We start from the raw sequence: 17821 nt of genomic DNA, 5'->3' as shown, positions 1-17821 counted from the left end.
TTTCCCTACCGATGAGGAGTGAAGTGTAGCAAAATCTTAAGTCCACCTTTGTGGACCAGGATTTTCCAGAACATAAGCTACAATTAATGAGATTTCCTTCTTGGGAAGTTGTAATTATCTAGTAATTCATTTCCTGATCTTAGGAAATTTGAATTGGTACATTAGTTCTTTGACCAGCTCTTCCTGCAATATACAAGGCACAGATGTCTGTCCTTATTGAATTTGCTGCTCCCAGTTTGAAATCAACAGACGTTCCATCTGTTCTGGCTGATTATTTTATCAGAGAACAGGAGGTATTTTTATGTGACAAGGGTTTGAATGCTATGGTCATGCATAGTAATATGAAACATTTCTGACTATGCAAAATTAACACCCTTCTAAATTATTCTTAGGGATGTCCAGTTGTTTGAGTCAGTATCCATCATAGCAGACATCGGAGAATCTGAGGAAACACTCTACTGATCTGTTCCCTAACCCTCGTGTCAGGATATTTTGTTGAGAATGACATTTCGTTCTGCAATATTTTCATTTTTCTTCTCACAATAACCAAATGGAATTCTCTATAAAAACCAAGACTTCTCCCAAAAAAAATCAAAATATTTCTGTGTATTGTATAGAAGTTTCATTATTTATTCTCTCTTCATCTAAAAGGAGCATCTGGCAGTTACTTGTTAGGAGTTTGTGCATCTTTCTGGGATATGCAGAGAGCACTGCTGTAAGGGTAAAAAAGGTCAATTTCAAAGTTTATTTAATGTTTAAAGGTTGGACAAGCCAAGGATGAAGTTCTAACCAATCAGCTGATAGATTATTTAATGGGCGAAGGTGACGGAATGCCCAAGGTAATTCTTTTGATCCTCTATTTATATTACTAGTTATTTAGTTTGCATGCTACATTTTGTACATCTAATGCATATCCATTTAAGAGAAATATATTCAAAGTCAAAAATTTGAGTCATATGACACTGCTTCTATGTTGTATCCACTAAGCTGTTGCAATGAGAAATATTGCAATAGAGAAATGAGCTATAGGTTACCAATTGTCCTTGCCTCCCACAAATCCTTGCTCTCAGATTTAATGCAAGCAACCAAAGCCACATTTTTCTCCCCATTATCTTTAAAAAGATTTATAGCACAAGTACAGTTCATTGTTTAATTACATGATTGGATTAATCTTTTTAAACAGGATTTACTTGGACAATTTAATTTTTTTTTAATCCACTTCTGCATCCACAAATTGCAACATGTTCAGAATGCTTAGGTTTCTATGAAAAAAAATTTCATAAGCTATTTATAAATGATAGTTCTGATTCAGCTTTCTGATCAAGACAGAAAGCCAAATTCTGGTTTCTTGTTAGGTTTTAACAAAAGGAATAGCAGGCAAAACAAATCCTGTATTTCATTCATTAATTTCAGAAATGGTAATATCAGGTTTCAGACAAAGGGATGCAAGATGGTGATTTTCAACTAAATGCTCCTGTAGTATTTTCATAGAACAAGGAGACAAAAATCAGATATCAGAAAAGGATTTTATAGGACTTCTGTATGCAGTTATTTTTAAAAAAACTTTTAATGCATTTTTTTTTATTTAAAATGCTCCTTTTGCCCACCCAACTCTCCCAATGCAGGATGCAAAGTATCTTTTCCGCCTGTATATGGCATTAAAGCACTATCGGGAGGCAGCCAGAACAGCCATAATCATTGCCAGAGAAGAACAATGTGCAGGTATGAGTATCTATAGAAGAACTATTATGAGGAAGCCTGCTTTTATTTTTAAGTGTTTGGGAGGGAACATTTTTAGGATATCTGCAAAGCACTGATCTAAAAATAATACTCTACTGTTAACACAGCTGGTAAATGCATTGTTATTCAGGAATAACCTCAAAATTAAACTTAACCAGTCTTAAGTTTATGAATGTAGAGAAAATACCTGGAGATGCCCAAGTCTTAAATGAAACACACTTTAGTAACATGACCTGGTACATCAAGTAATTTTTGATAATCTCTATCATTTTGAAATAATTTCGAAGTATTTAAGGTGCGTAATAAATGCCTTTGTGATATTAATAAAAACAATGCATTTGTACAGTAATAGACTAAATCGACAAATAATGCTGACAATGGCATGCAATGGTCAGCAATGACCATTACAAGCTTGCCACTGACCTCATAATAAAAAATAATTTGCACTTACCTGTGGCAGTTGTCTTAGCAGGAACTTGCAGAAACCACTAGGAGGATTTCTTTACAGCCAGCCTCTGTGCAACTTAAGACAGAAAAGACTCTGAAGGCCGTCTCAGAAATTTAAAAATATTTATCATATTTTTGGTACGTTCATACAGAAGTGTATTTTCCCAGGTTCCTACTGCCACACAAACTCAGCATTGGAATCCAGTCCACTACCCTGCAGTGAATTTCTGACTGCGACTTAAGGATTTTAACATTTGCATGCATAGAAGTATGCAGGTTGCTCTCAGATTACCTGGCAAATAGTGACAGTTTTACTGAAGTTCCTCTGTACACTACCATGTTAGTCTACTCAAACAACAGCTTTGAACTTACATTGGAAAAGGACAAGATAGCAAACCCAAGGGGAATAATTCCTCAAAAGACAGACAATGTAGTACTATTGCATTTTAGCTTTTAAGTATTTGCAGCTTTTTCATAAATTTTTCTTCCTGAAAATTAGCTGCAAAAAAAAAAGTGACCAGATTTAGAAACTTAGTTTTCCTTGTATAGATCTATTAACCTTAAAATTCCCAGAGCAATTAGATTAATAGCCTAACATGTTAGTGGTATTTCAAGTGTGAAAGAGTAAATGTAATACATATGCAGATACAGAAAAGTTAATGAGACTTACTTAATGATTTTCTTTGCTGCAGGAAACTATAGGAATGCACATGATGTGCTTTTTAGTATGTACACAGAGCTTAAAGCACAGAAGATCAAAATCCCCTCAGAAATGGTAACAAATCTTATGATTCTGCACAGCTACATTCTGGTAAAGGTAGGAAACCAACACCCATGATGTACCTTATAAGAATGAATGATTTTATGCCTGGTGACCTTGAATATTCCATGTTTACTGGACACTTGGTTTGAAAATATCCATGTGCTTAACATTACTGTCCCAAATCAGTCAATTCTAATAGGTTTCATGTGCTTACATTTAACCTACACTGGCTACAGAAGGCTTTTAGCAACTCGTTTTTCCCCCACACGCAAAAGGATTTGGCTGACAAAGCCAGTATTTAATGTTCACTTCTAATCACCCCTGAAAGTGGTATAATATGCTGCTAACTGTAAAAAAAATAGAACAATCCAGTCTGTTCAGACCTTTAAAGTACCCCATGTTATCAAAAATGAATGGAATTGAGAATCAGAGATGAGTAATTGGTAACTAATGCAACAACACCTCTAGAGAACCTCATGTAAACTGGGCTAGTGGAAAGCTACTTTTCCCCCCCTCAGTGAAGGGAGAAAAATTGCTGCAGAAGTGAATCTTCTGCACCATGAATCTTGTGCACCCTAGTGGCCAAAAATTGAATTAAACATCAAGTTAGTGAATTAAGCATCAAGCAGTTGCATTAGGAAAATTATAACATAGGTTGTTAGCTTGGTTCAAGAAAAGCACAACCTAACACTTTCCCATAGATTGTCTCGGCAAGTTATTTCTTCTTTCTTTTTAGACTCATGTGAAGCGTGGGGACCACATGAAAGGAGCAAGGATGCTTATCAGAGTTGCAAACAACATCAGCAAGTTTCCATCTCGTAAGTACCCAATGTGAATGTTTTTGGTTTTAAAGGGTTGTCAAATTAGACGATTTGTCTGGCTTCACAAAAATTCATTCCTACTTCATTAGTACAAACTGTAATGTAAACTGTATACATTCAATTACAGATACAAAATGGGATATGTACCTAATGGTAATACAGTCAATTATGAATTATAGTCCTCTCACTTGTTATTTTAGATTCTGAAATGCAATTCAAACTTGCCAAAACACAGACAACAGGGTCTATAAATTCTGCAGACTCAAACAATTCATTCAACTCAACCTCTTTAAACTATGGATTAAAACATACTGTATTCTTTCCTTCTTTATTATTGCAATATATTCCCAGTACTTTGCCTAACTGGCTTAGTGCATGCCAGGGGGTGCAAGAATGTTGAAGTCAAATTGGGAGCAAGGCTTGATTTTCCCCAATCATTCTTGGTTGTTATCATACAAACATAGGCTTTTAACATCCAGCTGGTCTGTTAAGCATCTCCTGTCTTAGCACGGCAGGACTCATGCACACCACCACTGCCCTTTCCTTCTGCATTTCCCTTTCCAAACCCCACCCATTCACAAATCTCCAGTGAAGCAATTGCAATGTTGCTCCAAAGAACTCAGCTGAGATCACATGAGATTTGCTTGGCACTACACTACTTCAAGCAATTTGACTTAATGTTAATGTGAATAATAATAATGAAATTAGTTCAAAATTATTAAAATATTTGACCATTGTTGTTAAGATTCTGATTTGGGTTTTATAAGTACACTGCATTTTATGGCCCTTTAGTTCCCCACATTATCAAAAATCACAAAGCAATTAATTTCTAGGTTGCTCATATACAAATCTTTCTGGCAGATATTGTACCCATTCTGACATCAACAGTAATTGAATGTCACCGAGCAGGATTGAGGAACTCTGCGTTTAGCTTTGCTGCAATGCTGATGAGACCAGAGTACAGGAACAAAATTGATGCAAAGTATAAAAAGAAGATAGAGGCTATGGTTAGGTAAGCATTTGTTTCTCGCGGCACTTCAAAAATCTTGATAGTTACTCGTGTTAAATCATTGTCTATGATAGAACACTTGTTTACAACTTCAAGTTAAAAATATCTAGAGATAGTTAGACCTACGGGTTAGAGTGAATATGTATGCAGATAAAATCCTAGACTCAAGAACCTGGTCCTTTATTGATTTTACCGGAAGTTTTAAACTATGACTAAGTTCAAGTCACTGAAGTGGTTGGAGGAATGAAGAATTAATAAATTTAAAACCCACTTAGTTTTCAAATACATTAAAACAACACTTCTGCAGAAATTGATGCAAACTGGTCCTAAAGCATTTTATCCTACAAAACTACAATGTGAAACAGGAAAGCACTTTGTCCATGATTCAGTGACTGAATAATTAATATCAAAGTGACCAAGCTTACATCATAGCAAGCTGACAGTAAGGAAGCCAGTTTTGCATGTAATTGACCAAAGGATTCACACCCCAGCAGCATCACACCATATTTTTGGTCATTGATGTCAAAACAGTTCCAAATGGTGACATACTGGTTCTACTTTCACAAATAAGAGGTGTTTGCATCATGTAGTTCCCTTCATGATTTCAGGAAATCCCAAAACATAACTAAATGCTTTTGAAGACGACTTGGCAAGACACATTGTTTACCTCCAGCAGTCCCACTGAAGCATCAGCTTCATGTTCAACTAACTGGAGAGGGGCTTGAATCCACTTTTCTTTGGCTAAGCTGCAGAGCAAATTGTGTTATTAGCCATCAAATTTTGAGCATCATATTTGCATAATTATTCACAGATCCAGGTCAGTTCTTCTAATCTGAGTGGGAAATGTAGTAATGGTTGAATTTAAAGAGATACCATTCTTACTGATCATTTGTAAGGCTCACTGCCTAGCAACCTTCTCTGGTTTGGGGCACTTATTGACAGCATGCAATAATTATAAAGACCAAGCTGATTTCCACATTAATATTTCTGCATTTGCTTCCTTCTGTATTAAAAGCAGAAGATACTGTTAACATACAGGAGGTTGGACAGCATCTGTGAAAACAGATAATGCTTCAGTATGAAGACAATTTATCAGATGCTGAGTGTTCCCAGTGTTATATTTCAGATTTCCATATCTTTTTTTCTTCGCTTCCTACTTTTGTCTATTTGCCTATTAGAAATATGCTTCATGAACAAATGTCACAGAAACCTTATGAAACATTTAAATAGATCCCAATGTGCATTGTGTTTTGCTTCTCTTATAATACAATTAACTGCAACACTGGGGGTGGGTGGGGTGAAGAATGAGCATGCACATCAGATAATGCATGGTACAGCTATTGGACCTCCTAAGAGTCTACTCATGGTAAATGAGTGGCATTGGATGGAATTAGGATAAAAAGATCTTAAATGGAGGCATGGGTAGTGGAGAGGGTTGTGTGTGTGTGACTAAATTATAGTGCATTATCAGTTAGCTTTTCAACAACAACAACAAAAGTTGCTAATGGTGTGTACTAGGCGGCCAGATGCATCAGAAGTGGAAGAGTCTACCTCACCGTGCCCATACTGCGCTTTTCAGCTACCAGAATGTGAGCTGCTCTGTCCAGGTTGTAAAAACAATCTGCCTTACTGCATAGTTACCGTGAGTATTTGAAAATAAAGTAAAATATTCTAATAAGACGGCAAATGGTTTCTGAAATTAAAATATTTTGTGGGGTTTTACGTTAATGTTAATGAGCAACAGGGAATGCAAGATAAACATTTTGACTTCAGAAACTTGCTTTTCACTTGTACTAATCCTAGATATAGTTTTTAATGATTCATCTCAAAACCAATTCATAAAGTCCTTTGAAATTGTTCATCTTCACGTAGACACATTGGAGTATCCTGCTTCCTCATTCTCCAACATTATCCTGAGGCCACAGAAGGCTCATCTATAATCCTCTCTCCAGTGTCACCCCACTGGAAATTATTTAATACCTCCCATGATGCTAGGAGCTTACTTATAGAGTAGAGGAAACTAATAGAGCCACTGCCTCACAGCACCAGAAACCCAGGTTCAAACCTGACCTCAGGTGCCAGCTGTGTGGAGTTTGCACACTCTCTCTGCAACCGCGTGGGGTTCCTCTGCATATGCTCATTTCTTCCCATGTCCCAAAGACATGTGGATTGGTAGATTAATTGGCCACTGTAAATTGCCCATAGTGTAGGTAAATAGTAGAATCTGGGGGAGTTTAAGAGAATGTGGGGAGAATAAAAAATGGAATTAATGTATTTTGTGCAAATGGGTGGTTGATGCAGACTCAATAGCATTGGTTTCCATGCTGCATCTCTCCAAGACCATAGTTCTGACACTACAAAATAGACTGATTGCACCCATTAGTCACTGTCATTGCCTGGACATAGGAATCACCTTTGAACTTGTGATCCATTTTTGATTTAGAAAAATGGGTGCAAGAAGGGAAGAAATTTCTCTTCACCTCAGCCCTAAATGTTTACCCTGCATCCTAAAACTGTGACTTTGTATTTTATGCCCTCCCAACCAGGGAAAACAGCCTCTGTTGAGTCCTGTCAGAATTTTGTACGTTTCAAAATAGATTTCCTCTCATTTCTCTAAACACGACTGAATACAGGCCTAGTCAACACAATTATTCCTCATCCAACAGTCCTGCCATCCTAGAAATCAGTCTGGTGAAGTTTCATTGCACACCCTTCATGGCAAGGGTCTATGAAGGCAAGGAGAAATGAAACTGTATACAGTACTCTCAGTGCTATAATCAAGGCCCTGTATAATTGTAGTAAGACATCCTTTATCTTGTACTCAAAAGCTCTTGCAATAACTGCCAATATATATCATTTGCCGCGTCTCAATCTTCCTTTCAGTAGCTCATCTACAAGGACACCAGATTCCTTTGTACATCAAGATTTCCCAGTCATTTAAATATTCCACCTTTTAATTTTCCTACTTAAAGTGAATAAATTTCACACTTATCCATATTAAACATGGCAACTGCCAGGTTTTCACCCATTCACCCCACTTGTGTAAATTGCCTCAAAGCATCTTCCTCTCAACTCACAATCCCTTCCAGTATGGTGTCATTAGCAAACTCTGAAATTACAATCATTTCCCTTCAATTCATTGATATAACTGGGGCAAGCATTGAATCCTGCATTACCCCACCATTCACCACCTAGTTCCTAAAAAAGACCCATTTATTCCTTCTCAGTTTCCAATTTATCAACCAATTTTCAATCAGTATTAGGATATTACCCCCAATCCCACATACTAATTATTTATTTTTAAACACACTAACGTCTTAAGACTTCAAAATACATCACATCTATTGGTTCTCTCCCTTACAAAAACATACAGTATACAAAACAAGACCCCTTCAAGCCTGCTGCACCATTCAATGCAAAATGGCTGATCCTAATCTCAGTATAGTATTCCCACTCTTTCCTTGCACTCTGATGCATTTTTACAAGTAGAAATCTATACATCTACTTAAATATTCAGCTACTTGGTCTCCACCACCTCCAGTGGTGGACAAGGTCACCACCCTCAAAATAATTTCTCATCTCAATCTTATTCCATATCCCAAGATTGCAACTCCTTCTAGACCACCGCCCCCCACAAGCCGGCAGAAATATCCTACCCATCCAGTCCACCTAGCCCTGTCAGAAATTTGCATGTTTCAAAGTGATCAATCTTCCTTCTAAACTCTGGTTGAGGAGTGATTAGGTTGACTAGGCCTGTAGTCACCAGAGTCCTGCCATCCCAGGAGCCAGTCTGGTGAAGATTCAAATATATCCTCCTCTCAGGTAGGGAGACTAAAACTGCACACAGGACTCCAAATACTGTGCAATTGCAGCAAAATATCCTTGCTCCTATACTCAAAATTTCTTGCATGAAAGCCAACATACTATTTGTCTTCTTGTGCACCTGCATGTTTGCTTTCTACCTCTTAGATCCTCAAAAAAAAAATCCATTAGGCTTGACAGACAATTTATCTTTCATTGTTCACTGTCACTTTCCAGGTTATTACATCCTTCTTAAATTGACTTAAGCAATTTCCCCAAGTACTAATGTTAGATGAACACAACAGCAAAAACAGTTCACTTCTTTTGACTTATGTAGAAGTCTTGAACTTTACTGTTGTTTTAAATGTTTAGCTTTTAAAGAACACAGAGACTGCCCTTTATGCTTTGATGTGGCAAAGCTCTTAAACAGAACTGCTTTGGCTTAGCATATTTAGATCAAATTTCTAGAATTCACTTAATGTTTAGAAACATTCAGGTTTTTAAGGCAGACTGATTCCATTCCAACCAGCCATTTAACTCTTCAAATATGTAAACAACAGTCATCACAGGAGCATGAACAGAAACTAGAGTATAACAGTATTCAATCCCAGTTGGAATTTGTTTTACCAGGGTCGCCACATGGTGAAGGACGACTGGACAGTTTGTCCCCACTGTGACTTTCCTGGATTGTACTCAGAATTCAAAATGTGAGTTAAAAGCTATAACATTTACAGCATGCATGTTCCAAGAAGTGTGGTGGTAGTTCCATGGGTTCTAGTGATTTTAACTGCTGTCCATAATCAGGCATCTTAAAAAGGAAGCAATCTTAAAGCACCTCCCCCCAAGTTAACAGCTAGGCTCAGATTTTCTCAACTTTCTGCTCTTTAAGCATGCACAGATAGAATTCACCATGAAATTTATAAAATTAGAACACGAGCATTTAGCAATGTAAATTAATGCCATTGTTTTTCTTTTCACACAATTTCAAATATAGTCTACTAGCTACAGAGAAAACTTGTCCTATGTGTGCAGAAAAACTGAATGTGGAGCAGCTGTCAAAAATCATTGAACCAACACCATACCTCCTACAGGATGAGGCTGATTAATGAGAACATTTGAATGGAGCCTGCAATGCACAAGGTATACATAGAGTTCATTTTAAACTCTTGTATGTGGTTGAAAGTATTTAAAATCTCCTCTGATCCAGACTCAGAATAAGGTTACAGCAGTTCACTTAGTCAAAGTAGGTGTAACAGTTGAAAGCAGTTAAGGCGGCAAAATTGAGTTCCTGCCATAATAGTGATTTTTGGAACATGGAGCTGCTCAGTAGATGAAATAAACAAAGACTATGCTGTATGAAGCACAAAATATGCATTAACCCTTGAATTTCTTTCTGGTTATATCATTAGTGATAATTCACTTGGGAGATCTTACCTCATACAAATCTAATTTAACTAAAGCACTCCCAGGCAATGCAGTAAGAAATTGGGATGACCAGGCTACAGAATCACTAAACAAGCACTGTAACTGAATTCAGAGAGGATAAAAGTCCATAAGAGTTCTCTGGTATGTAGCAGGTGCTAATTTGAAGTTAACTTTGACAAATTAGATTTTAAGCTATACAAATTCAAATCAGCAACCATGTAGTTTGATAATACAAGGCTAAACATTACAAGTTAATGGTTACAATTTTACACAACTAGTAAAATTATTTTGATACCAACATACACTGCTGATTGAAAATGTCTTGGAGCAAATACATATTCATTGACGTTCTTTGGAGTGCTCCATCAATGCTAAATCAAGTCCCTTCAAACTCTGCACTGTCCTTCAACCAAGAGGTCTGGTAGCATCCTGCTTACCGACCACTAACACTCAATTCCTTAAGTAGTGATCCATCTTTACTTCCTGTACAGCTTGGCCAGACCAATCTACTCCATGGGCACACACACAGTCAAGTCTCTTGCACTCTTAAATCATTTGCAGTATGATTGTTTATGTTATTAGACATCTGTCCAGCAACAAGCAAAGCAGGAAAATAGCTGATCTCACACATTCCAGGTGGGGCAATATTTTGGCAGTGCAGTTATTCCTGGTCCATGAAGGACGAAGGTAAGTTTTAACACCTGGGTCTGTGGGCCATGTTCACTGCCCACCAACAGGTAAAGCAGTACTTCATTGATAGAAAGTGATAAGCAATTAACTTGTATTTCCCATAAATTAGCCATCTAACTCAAATATTTAATAAGCACTTACGCAGGGCACAGCAGTGCTGCCACAAATGGAAGAAACTGGGAGATAATAAACAAACAGATTACCAAACAACTACATTGCAAGAACTATTCTTCAGTGGTTTTACACAAACATGGTTTATTACTCAGATTTAATTTCCCCCCCCCCCCCCCCCCATGACTGAGAACAAGCCTTTGATTAAAACTTCTTTAAAAGTAATTTCTCAAACCCTTTTTGATATAACCAATCCATTTAAAATTTCAGTTAAATTCAAAGCAGTTAAAAAAGCTCTATTAATAGCTGTGAACTAAATGTAGTTTATTTATATTTGTATCTCGAGTCCTATAGAATGACTGAGAGCAACAAGTTGTTTCTAGCCACTCAATACTTAAGATATTAACCACTATGAACATATTGCAGTTACTGAACATGGTATTAATAATATTTGGTTTTAATTAATCAGTTCAAAACTGTCTAAAAGGACTTCTCCCGACTTACCTCCCATTGCTGCTTTAAATTAGTGCATGCTCGAGTTGAGATTTCTTTAGCTATTGGTTCTATACTGTGCACATTTGTTTTTAAACCAAGTGTTGTCTTGAAAAGCAGCTCATTTTCAGTTTAATGGCATTTAATCCAGCACCACAGTTTGGCGTGACCCTCACACTAATACAGAGGGGTAATTGCTCCAGCACTACATCTGCTTTGGGCAAAAGACCCAACAGAAGAAATAACTCACTTTCACAAATTAAATTTTATGCACAATTTGCTGCTTTTTTGAAATGAAAACCCAGAGCAACTTATCTTCATGACTTAAGCAATAGTGGTAGAGCAGATTTGCAACTGAAAAGTGACATGAATTGTAACAAACAGGCTCTGGAGAAATTGCTTTCAATATAAAGTAACAATTAAAGCAATATCACAACTTTAATTAAAATGTTCAATTGTCAGTTTACTGCTCAAAAGGTCAAAATAACTTCCATTGCTCCAGTTATTTTGCAGATTCAGTAGGAGATGCTCAAGAGGACGAGTATGAAGCCCTAACACCAGCTTAGTGTAGATCTACTAAGTTTCCTTTAAATATTTATGACCAGAATATGTACATAAGCACTAAGGAAATGCAAATTAAATTTATATTATTAAAATTTTAATCAAGTTTTTAGTAAATGCATGATTAATGGGCAATTCAAAAATCAATTTCTATTGTGACTTTGGGTTTTATATTAGAGCGACTTCAACTATACTACCTCTATCCATCACAATCTCATCTGCACTCTCCTGTGTTAATTTCATAAACTGCCTTTTTTTAGTGGGTTGCATAGTAGATCACCCTCAAAGTTACATAAAGACAAAAAACATCAAGTTAAGAGATTTTTAAAAATTTAGCGTCATTTTAAACAGTGTACCAAACAAATTAGTCTAGTAGAAGCTAGCATTGCATATTGGGGAATCGTTTGTAGGCATGGATTTAGCGTGAATGAATCTTTCCATTTCAGCTCTGCTGACAAGATCAATTTAAAACCTCCCTCAAATCCTGGCCAGAGTGATCAAACCCCATGTCTTCAAAGTACTCAGAAGTGATAAATCTAGCAGTTTATATTACCCCACTTAGGTTATACAGCAAGCCTTAAAGTTACTCAGACCCTGTATTTCCAAACTGTGATGTTTAGACCATAGATCTACTATTTATAGGTGTCCTGAGTACAAGGAGATTTACATCCATATTAACAATTCACCAAGTTCTTTAATAATGCTCTTCAATCCATTTTATTGATGAGCTTACAATCCCAAGTATCTGGTTATTGACTCATTTCCACACACAAAGTAATTAATGTCCACATATCATTTATACAACTGTCCCTCTATCCCATCCACTCAATCTGAAACATGGACAATATTTTTTTATTCACTCATTTTCAGGATCTGGGCTGGCAAGAGCAGCATTTATTGCCCACCTCTAACTGCCCTTGAGAAGGTCACAGTGAGCTGCTGCCTTGAAACACTCTAGTCTTTCTGGTGAAGCTTCTCCCACAATACTGTTAAGTGGAGAGCTTCAGGATTTAGACCCAATGATGACAAAGAAACAATCATACATTGCCAAGTCAGGAGTGGTGTGTAACTGGTGGTGCTTCCCCCCCCCCAAGCCTACTGCCTTGGCAGTGGAGTAGAAGTTGTGGGTTTGGAGGTGCTATTAGAGCAGCCCGGGTGAGTAACTACAGAACTTTGTAACTGATAGTGGAGAGGATGAATGTTTAGGATCCTTAGCATTGCTGGAACTGTGCTGCTCCAAACAAATGGAGAGCATGCAATCAAAACCCTGACTTGTACCTCATAGATGGTGGAAAGGCCTCAATTTCAGATGGTTAGGAACATCCAGCCTTTTCCCTACTCGTGAAGCTACAGGACTTGTGGTTGGTGCAGACGAGTTTCTTGTCAATGCCATGCCAGTGCCACTAAATTTCAAGGGTCGGTGGTTACTCAAATTAGGATGCTGGAATGTTTGCTGATCTTGCACCATTTCTGCTGAAGATTTTTCACAACTGATGGAGGACTGATCCAAAAGCCCACCTTGAATGCATTTAAAGATAGCCACAGCAGTTATGTATGTTATATATATATACATTATATATATACACACACATATATATATATATATAAAAAATCAATTTGTTCCAACATCTGGGATATGGCCAATGCGAATCTTGGAAGTTAATACAAGTCCAGTTCACTATAAAAGATTTCAGCAATGGAAACCTTGGGAGGACAAAAAGGCACAAAATCCAAAAGCTAAAAATAACAGACTGCAAAGTCTACTTATGTGGTTGATGGCTACTACAGCAAATTCTTTGAAACAACAGTGAGAATGGATTAGGGAAACTAAGAATAATGGTTGGATTTCCAAAAGTCCTTCAAGAACGTACTGTGATTTGGACTTGTGGTTAAAACTCAAGAACACAGAAGGCAAAGAACAGGTAGTGAAATAGAAAGAGCAGTCTACGGAATTTAAAACTGGTGGGAAGTGGTGTTCCACAGGGATCAACTCTTGGAACATTATCGTTCACCACTGACATCAAAAATACGTTCAAAGAGGAGGTTTGGAACAGGCAAATGAAACTCATTACTAAGTAACAACATAGTCACACATTTCAAGTCACACTCCTTGCAAAGTAAGATGTTTAAATAGGGGTAAAACAGCAAAGGGATCAAGATACAAACAAATTACGTAATGGTAACAATATTGATTTTTTTTTGGGGGGGGGGGGGAAGAAAAATTAATTCCTCATTGAAATGAACTCAAGTATTTCCTTAAAATGAAGTGAAGTCCAGTAAGACAAACATAACCTTGGTTAGACCACATTTGGAATTCAGTACTATTCCATCCAAGCATCAAAGCAAAATGGTTTACAAGGTGCCGCCAATAAAATGATTTACAAGAAAACAAAGTGTAGATAGGAAGACATTTCTGCTTGCAAATACAAATTGAATTAAAGCACCTTTACACAAAATAGCCTTTTAATAAACTTAGTATAGAATTTCTATGGATTGTTTTACTTTGCAACAATTTTAAACTTCAAAGTTATGTGCCCTTCAAAGAAACTTCAGATTTCTGCTTGAATGTTACTTAAGCAATCTTGCCCATTTTTAAATATAAAACTCAAACATTTTTTATTTGCATTTTTTATGTAATCTTGATTAATGTTTAGGCATGGTGGGTATTTTACACACTGGAATCTCTTAACAAGCCAAGTTCTACAAGACTAATACTCAAAACCCCTCTAAACATTGTACATACACACTGAAAGTGTTCTCTGGTTAGTGTACCCAATTTTCTTAATGATCATAATGCTCCCCTCAGTAGCAGCTACTGCGTGGCTACCTTTTAAATGAACCATTTTTAACTTTTGCATTCAGTTTATCAAATTTAAACACAAGATCTTCCACAGGAATTATTTTCCTCATTCTTCCAATTACAGTCACACTGCATAGTACCAGCAACAAATCAACCTTTCAGCCATTTTAAAATAGAATTTTCCACTCATGCCAGCAACAGTCAAGATATTGGTTTATGGATTCACAGATAACATTCTCCAGATAAGATTAATCCTAGATCCCGTGCCACCTCCAATGCATGCTGAAAGTTCTAATGAAAGGAAGCACCCCTGCTCAACAAACTGCACACGATGCATTAACTATTTATGTGCTATTAAAATAATTTGAATTATATGTACAGAATTTAAGCATTAATTAAATGCAAATCATACTTTATCATATTAACATTTGTCACAGGATTTCAACTGCATAGCCCAGGAGGTGAAATTTACCCAACTTTGGAAGAGATTGTTTCTTGGCTAAAATATATTCATTTCTGTCAAGCTGGATCCTTTATAGATACATTAAGAAAATTCAGATGGTTACTTTTTTTTTAAAAAAAAATACAAAAATCACAGGGATGGTCCAAGTTAGCAGAGCTGAAGCAGTAAACACCAGCAATTCCTCCTCTGCAAGTCTAACAGGAAATGAATCTTATGGCTTGAAAGCAACAGGAGGTAGGATTGCACCATACTGCTGTCCACTTATGAACTCAACAGCCTTTATTGGTCAATACAGGAGCTTGGCCTTCTAATGAAAGTTGAAAACAAGCTTGAAAATACCTGCCATTATCAGCAATCAATGAGTACAAAATCTTTTGGATTGCCAAACTTCAACGACACCTTCAGGTAAAGGACCAAATCTTTTGAGGGATGTCCCTCAACTTGCTGACACTTTCAAATGATCAAAGAAAAAGCAAAATAAAGTCAGTTTCTGCACAAGACCCGCACAATCTGATAAGACCAGATGTTTAAACACTACAGAAATATGACATGAAACTAAGTCTACCTGATCAATAAGCTTCTTTGCTCATACCAAGCTATATGTACTTTGTGAACCACGTGGTTGATATTAGATAGCAGTGTCCAAATTAAACTCCAAGCAGAGAGAAAAAAAAATCACACAATTGGTCAAAAACAAACCAAACTAAGAGCTCTTACCAAGTTAACAGCTTCAATCTAATGAAAGCATGACATAGCTTTTTCTTTTCCCCTATGAGACAAAGCTAGTTAAAATTCTCGAATATAAAGTGCAAAACTGTGAATTTGAATAATTTGTGGCTTAAGGGACAATACACACAAGACTACCATCATGACTTCACCACACTGCTGTTGCTCTGGAACAGAGGGCCAAACTCCCTTGCAAGGCCACAACTAAAACAATGACAATGTTTCTACAGATTCTGATAGGCCTTTACAGGGAATAGTCCAGCTAATCCTCCAGTTGTCTAAACAGCTTCCAGTTAGGTCTGCAAAGGAAGTAACACAGGGCTCGTCTTCCTGATGCAGATGACACTGCAAAAATTATTTATTCGAAAACAAAAACCCATGCCACATTTTGTTAATGTACAGTTTCAAAAATACCTAAAAAGGATAGTTTTGTATTGCATATATACAGAAAAATACATACACCTTTACTTCAAGAGTAAAGATTGTAAATAATTTTGCTTTAAGAATTCAAAAGAAAACCATACTCTGAAATAAATCATATCAAGCACCAGGTATTAAGCCTGGTCTCTACAGTCCATCAGCAGACCTGCAGCCAGTGAAAACCAAACCACTCTCTCCAGACAAAAATCACTTTGTTGCCTTTTGCTTCCCCTTATCCTTTCTTCCTTTTTGCTGTGGCAATTTCTCTTCTGTTCTGCTCTTTGATGCTTTAGACTTCTTTGGCTACAAAGAAAAACAGTTCAAGGAATCTTAATTACATAGATCTTAAAAAAAACATACAAGCTGATACAGTTCCCCCAAACCTACTTCTTCCATTGACCTTATGCAATTAACTCAATCATAATCTCTAGTCATCTCCTAGATTTATGCAAGGTGCATTCTGTACAGTATTCCTCATTTTCAAAAATAACAGGTGTAGAATATCCATCCATTCCCGTTGTTTTAACCCTAGCTAGTTGCCCTCCAGACCACATCTCTCCCGTACACTATTTTAAACCCCAAGTTCTCAATCTTTATGAAACAAATTAAAATTGCACATTGACCAAGTGTTATCATCCTGCCAAATGCTATCAATCCAATTATATTCATTGAATAATTAGCCCATGTGACTCTTTAGGATTAATACATAAACCTTACTTGGGATAATATGCAACTTCTTCCCAGGCTTTGTGGTTTTATATTCCATGGGTCCTGTACCAATGGAGCAGGCCTTCAACATCCACTGGTTACATTCAGCAACTTGCATTTTCTATTGCCAAGATGACCAGGCTCAAATTAACAGTGAGGGATGAGACAAAATGCCAGTATTACTACTGGATGTGGGAAGGCCAAAGTGGCCACTTTAATTCCCGCATCCCATTCCTGCTGTGGCCGGTTTGTAACCTCCTGCATTGTAACAACGAGGCCCAATGCAAACTTGAGGAAACCCACCCCACCTTCCATCTGGGAATGTTGCAGACTTCCAGATTGAGTTTTGAGTAACTTGCTTTCTTTCTGCATCAGAACCATCCATTTCTACTAGTCATCATTTTAGCTCAGTGTTTCTTTCTCCATTAGTATAGTCTGACCTGCTGGGCACATCCCACAGCTTTGCTAATGGTTTCTAATTTCCACAGCAACCCATTTGCTCGTCTCATCAGCGATATTTCCTCTGTTCTAACCATCCCTCACCTACCTGAGATAGTACTGAAACCCGATTTGTTTTCCCTCCTTTAGAGTTTTGACGAGGAATCTGTTTCCACAGATGTTGCCTGACCTGCTGAGCATTTCCAACATTTTCTGTTTTTACTTCAGATTTCCAGCATCTACAGTTGTATTTGATTTTCAGATGTGATCCACAATTCATTTAATCCCATCTGTTATTATAATCCAATCACCTATTACCAGAAAAAGTTAATCATTTGGTTTTTATTAAAGCTAGATAGGGAGCAAAAGTGCCATCTTTTATTTGGACTTGCATTACCATCCTATG

At 37.0% G+C, this 17821-nt stretch overlaps 2 protein-coding genes across 9 annotated transcripts in view; one reads left to right on the top strand and one right to left on the bottom strand.

The window, feature by feature from the left end:
* The window catches only part of wdr19 (WD repeat domain 19), an 89141-nt gene that overhangs the window by 63882 nt on the left and 7438 nt on the right, over window positions 1–17821 (top strand). For 2 of the 4 annotated variants that reach the window (XM_052032475.1, XM_052032494.1), the window contains exons 29-37: window positions 762–839; window positions 1626–1722; window positions 2880–3004; window positions 3687–3768; window positions 4633–4783; window positions 6299–6422; window positions 9212–9288; window positions 9576–9721; window positions 11802–11966. In XM_052032475.1, coding sequence (XP_051888435.1) covers window positions 762–839; window positions 1626–1722; window positions 2880–3004; window positions 3687–3768; window positions 4633–4783; window positions 6299–6422; window positions 9212–9288; window positions 9576–9687 — 846 coding nt within the window. In that variant the 3' untranslated portion in view covers window positions 9688–9721; window positions 11802–11966. Of the gene's footprint in view, window positions 1–761; window positions 840–1625; window positions 1723–2879; window positions 3005–3686; window positions 3769–4632; window positions 4784–6298; window positions 6423–9211; window positions 9289–9575; window positions 9722–11801; window positions 11967–15418; window positions 15535–17821 lie in introns of those variants that run through there. The other 2 variants (XM_052032489.1, XM_052032482.1) reach the window with 2 other exon arrangements.
* The window catches only part of rfc1 (replication factor C (activator 1) 1), a 43674-nt gene continuing 39823 nt past the window's right edge, over window positions 13971–17821 (bottom strand). For all 5 annotated transcript variants that reach the window (XM_052032511.1, XM_052032527.1, XM_052032504.1 and 2 more), the window contains one exon: window positions 13971–16572. In XM_052032511.1, coding sequence (XP_051888471.1) covers window positions 16477–16572 — 96 coding nt within the window. In that variant the 3' untranslated portion in view covers window positions 13971–16476. The remainder of the gene's footprint in view (window positions 16573–17821) is intronic.

This window comes from Pristis pectinata, chromosome 2 (genome assembly GCF_009764475.1).
Source record: "Pristis pectinata isolate sPriPec2 chromosome 2, sPriPec2.1.pri, whole genome shotgun sequence".
Lineage (NCBI taxonomy): Eukaryota > Metazoa > Chordata > Chondrichthyes > Rhinopristiformes > Pristidae > Pristis > Pristis pectinata.
This window is presented reverse-complemented; position numbering and strand designations above follow the sequence as displayed.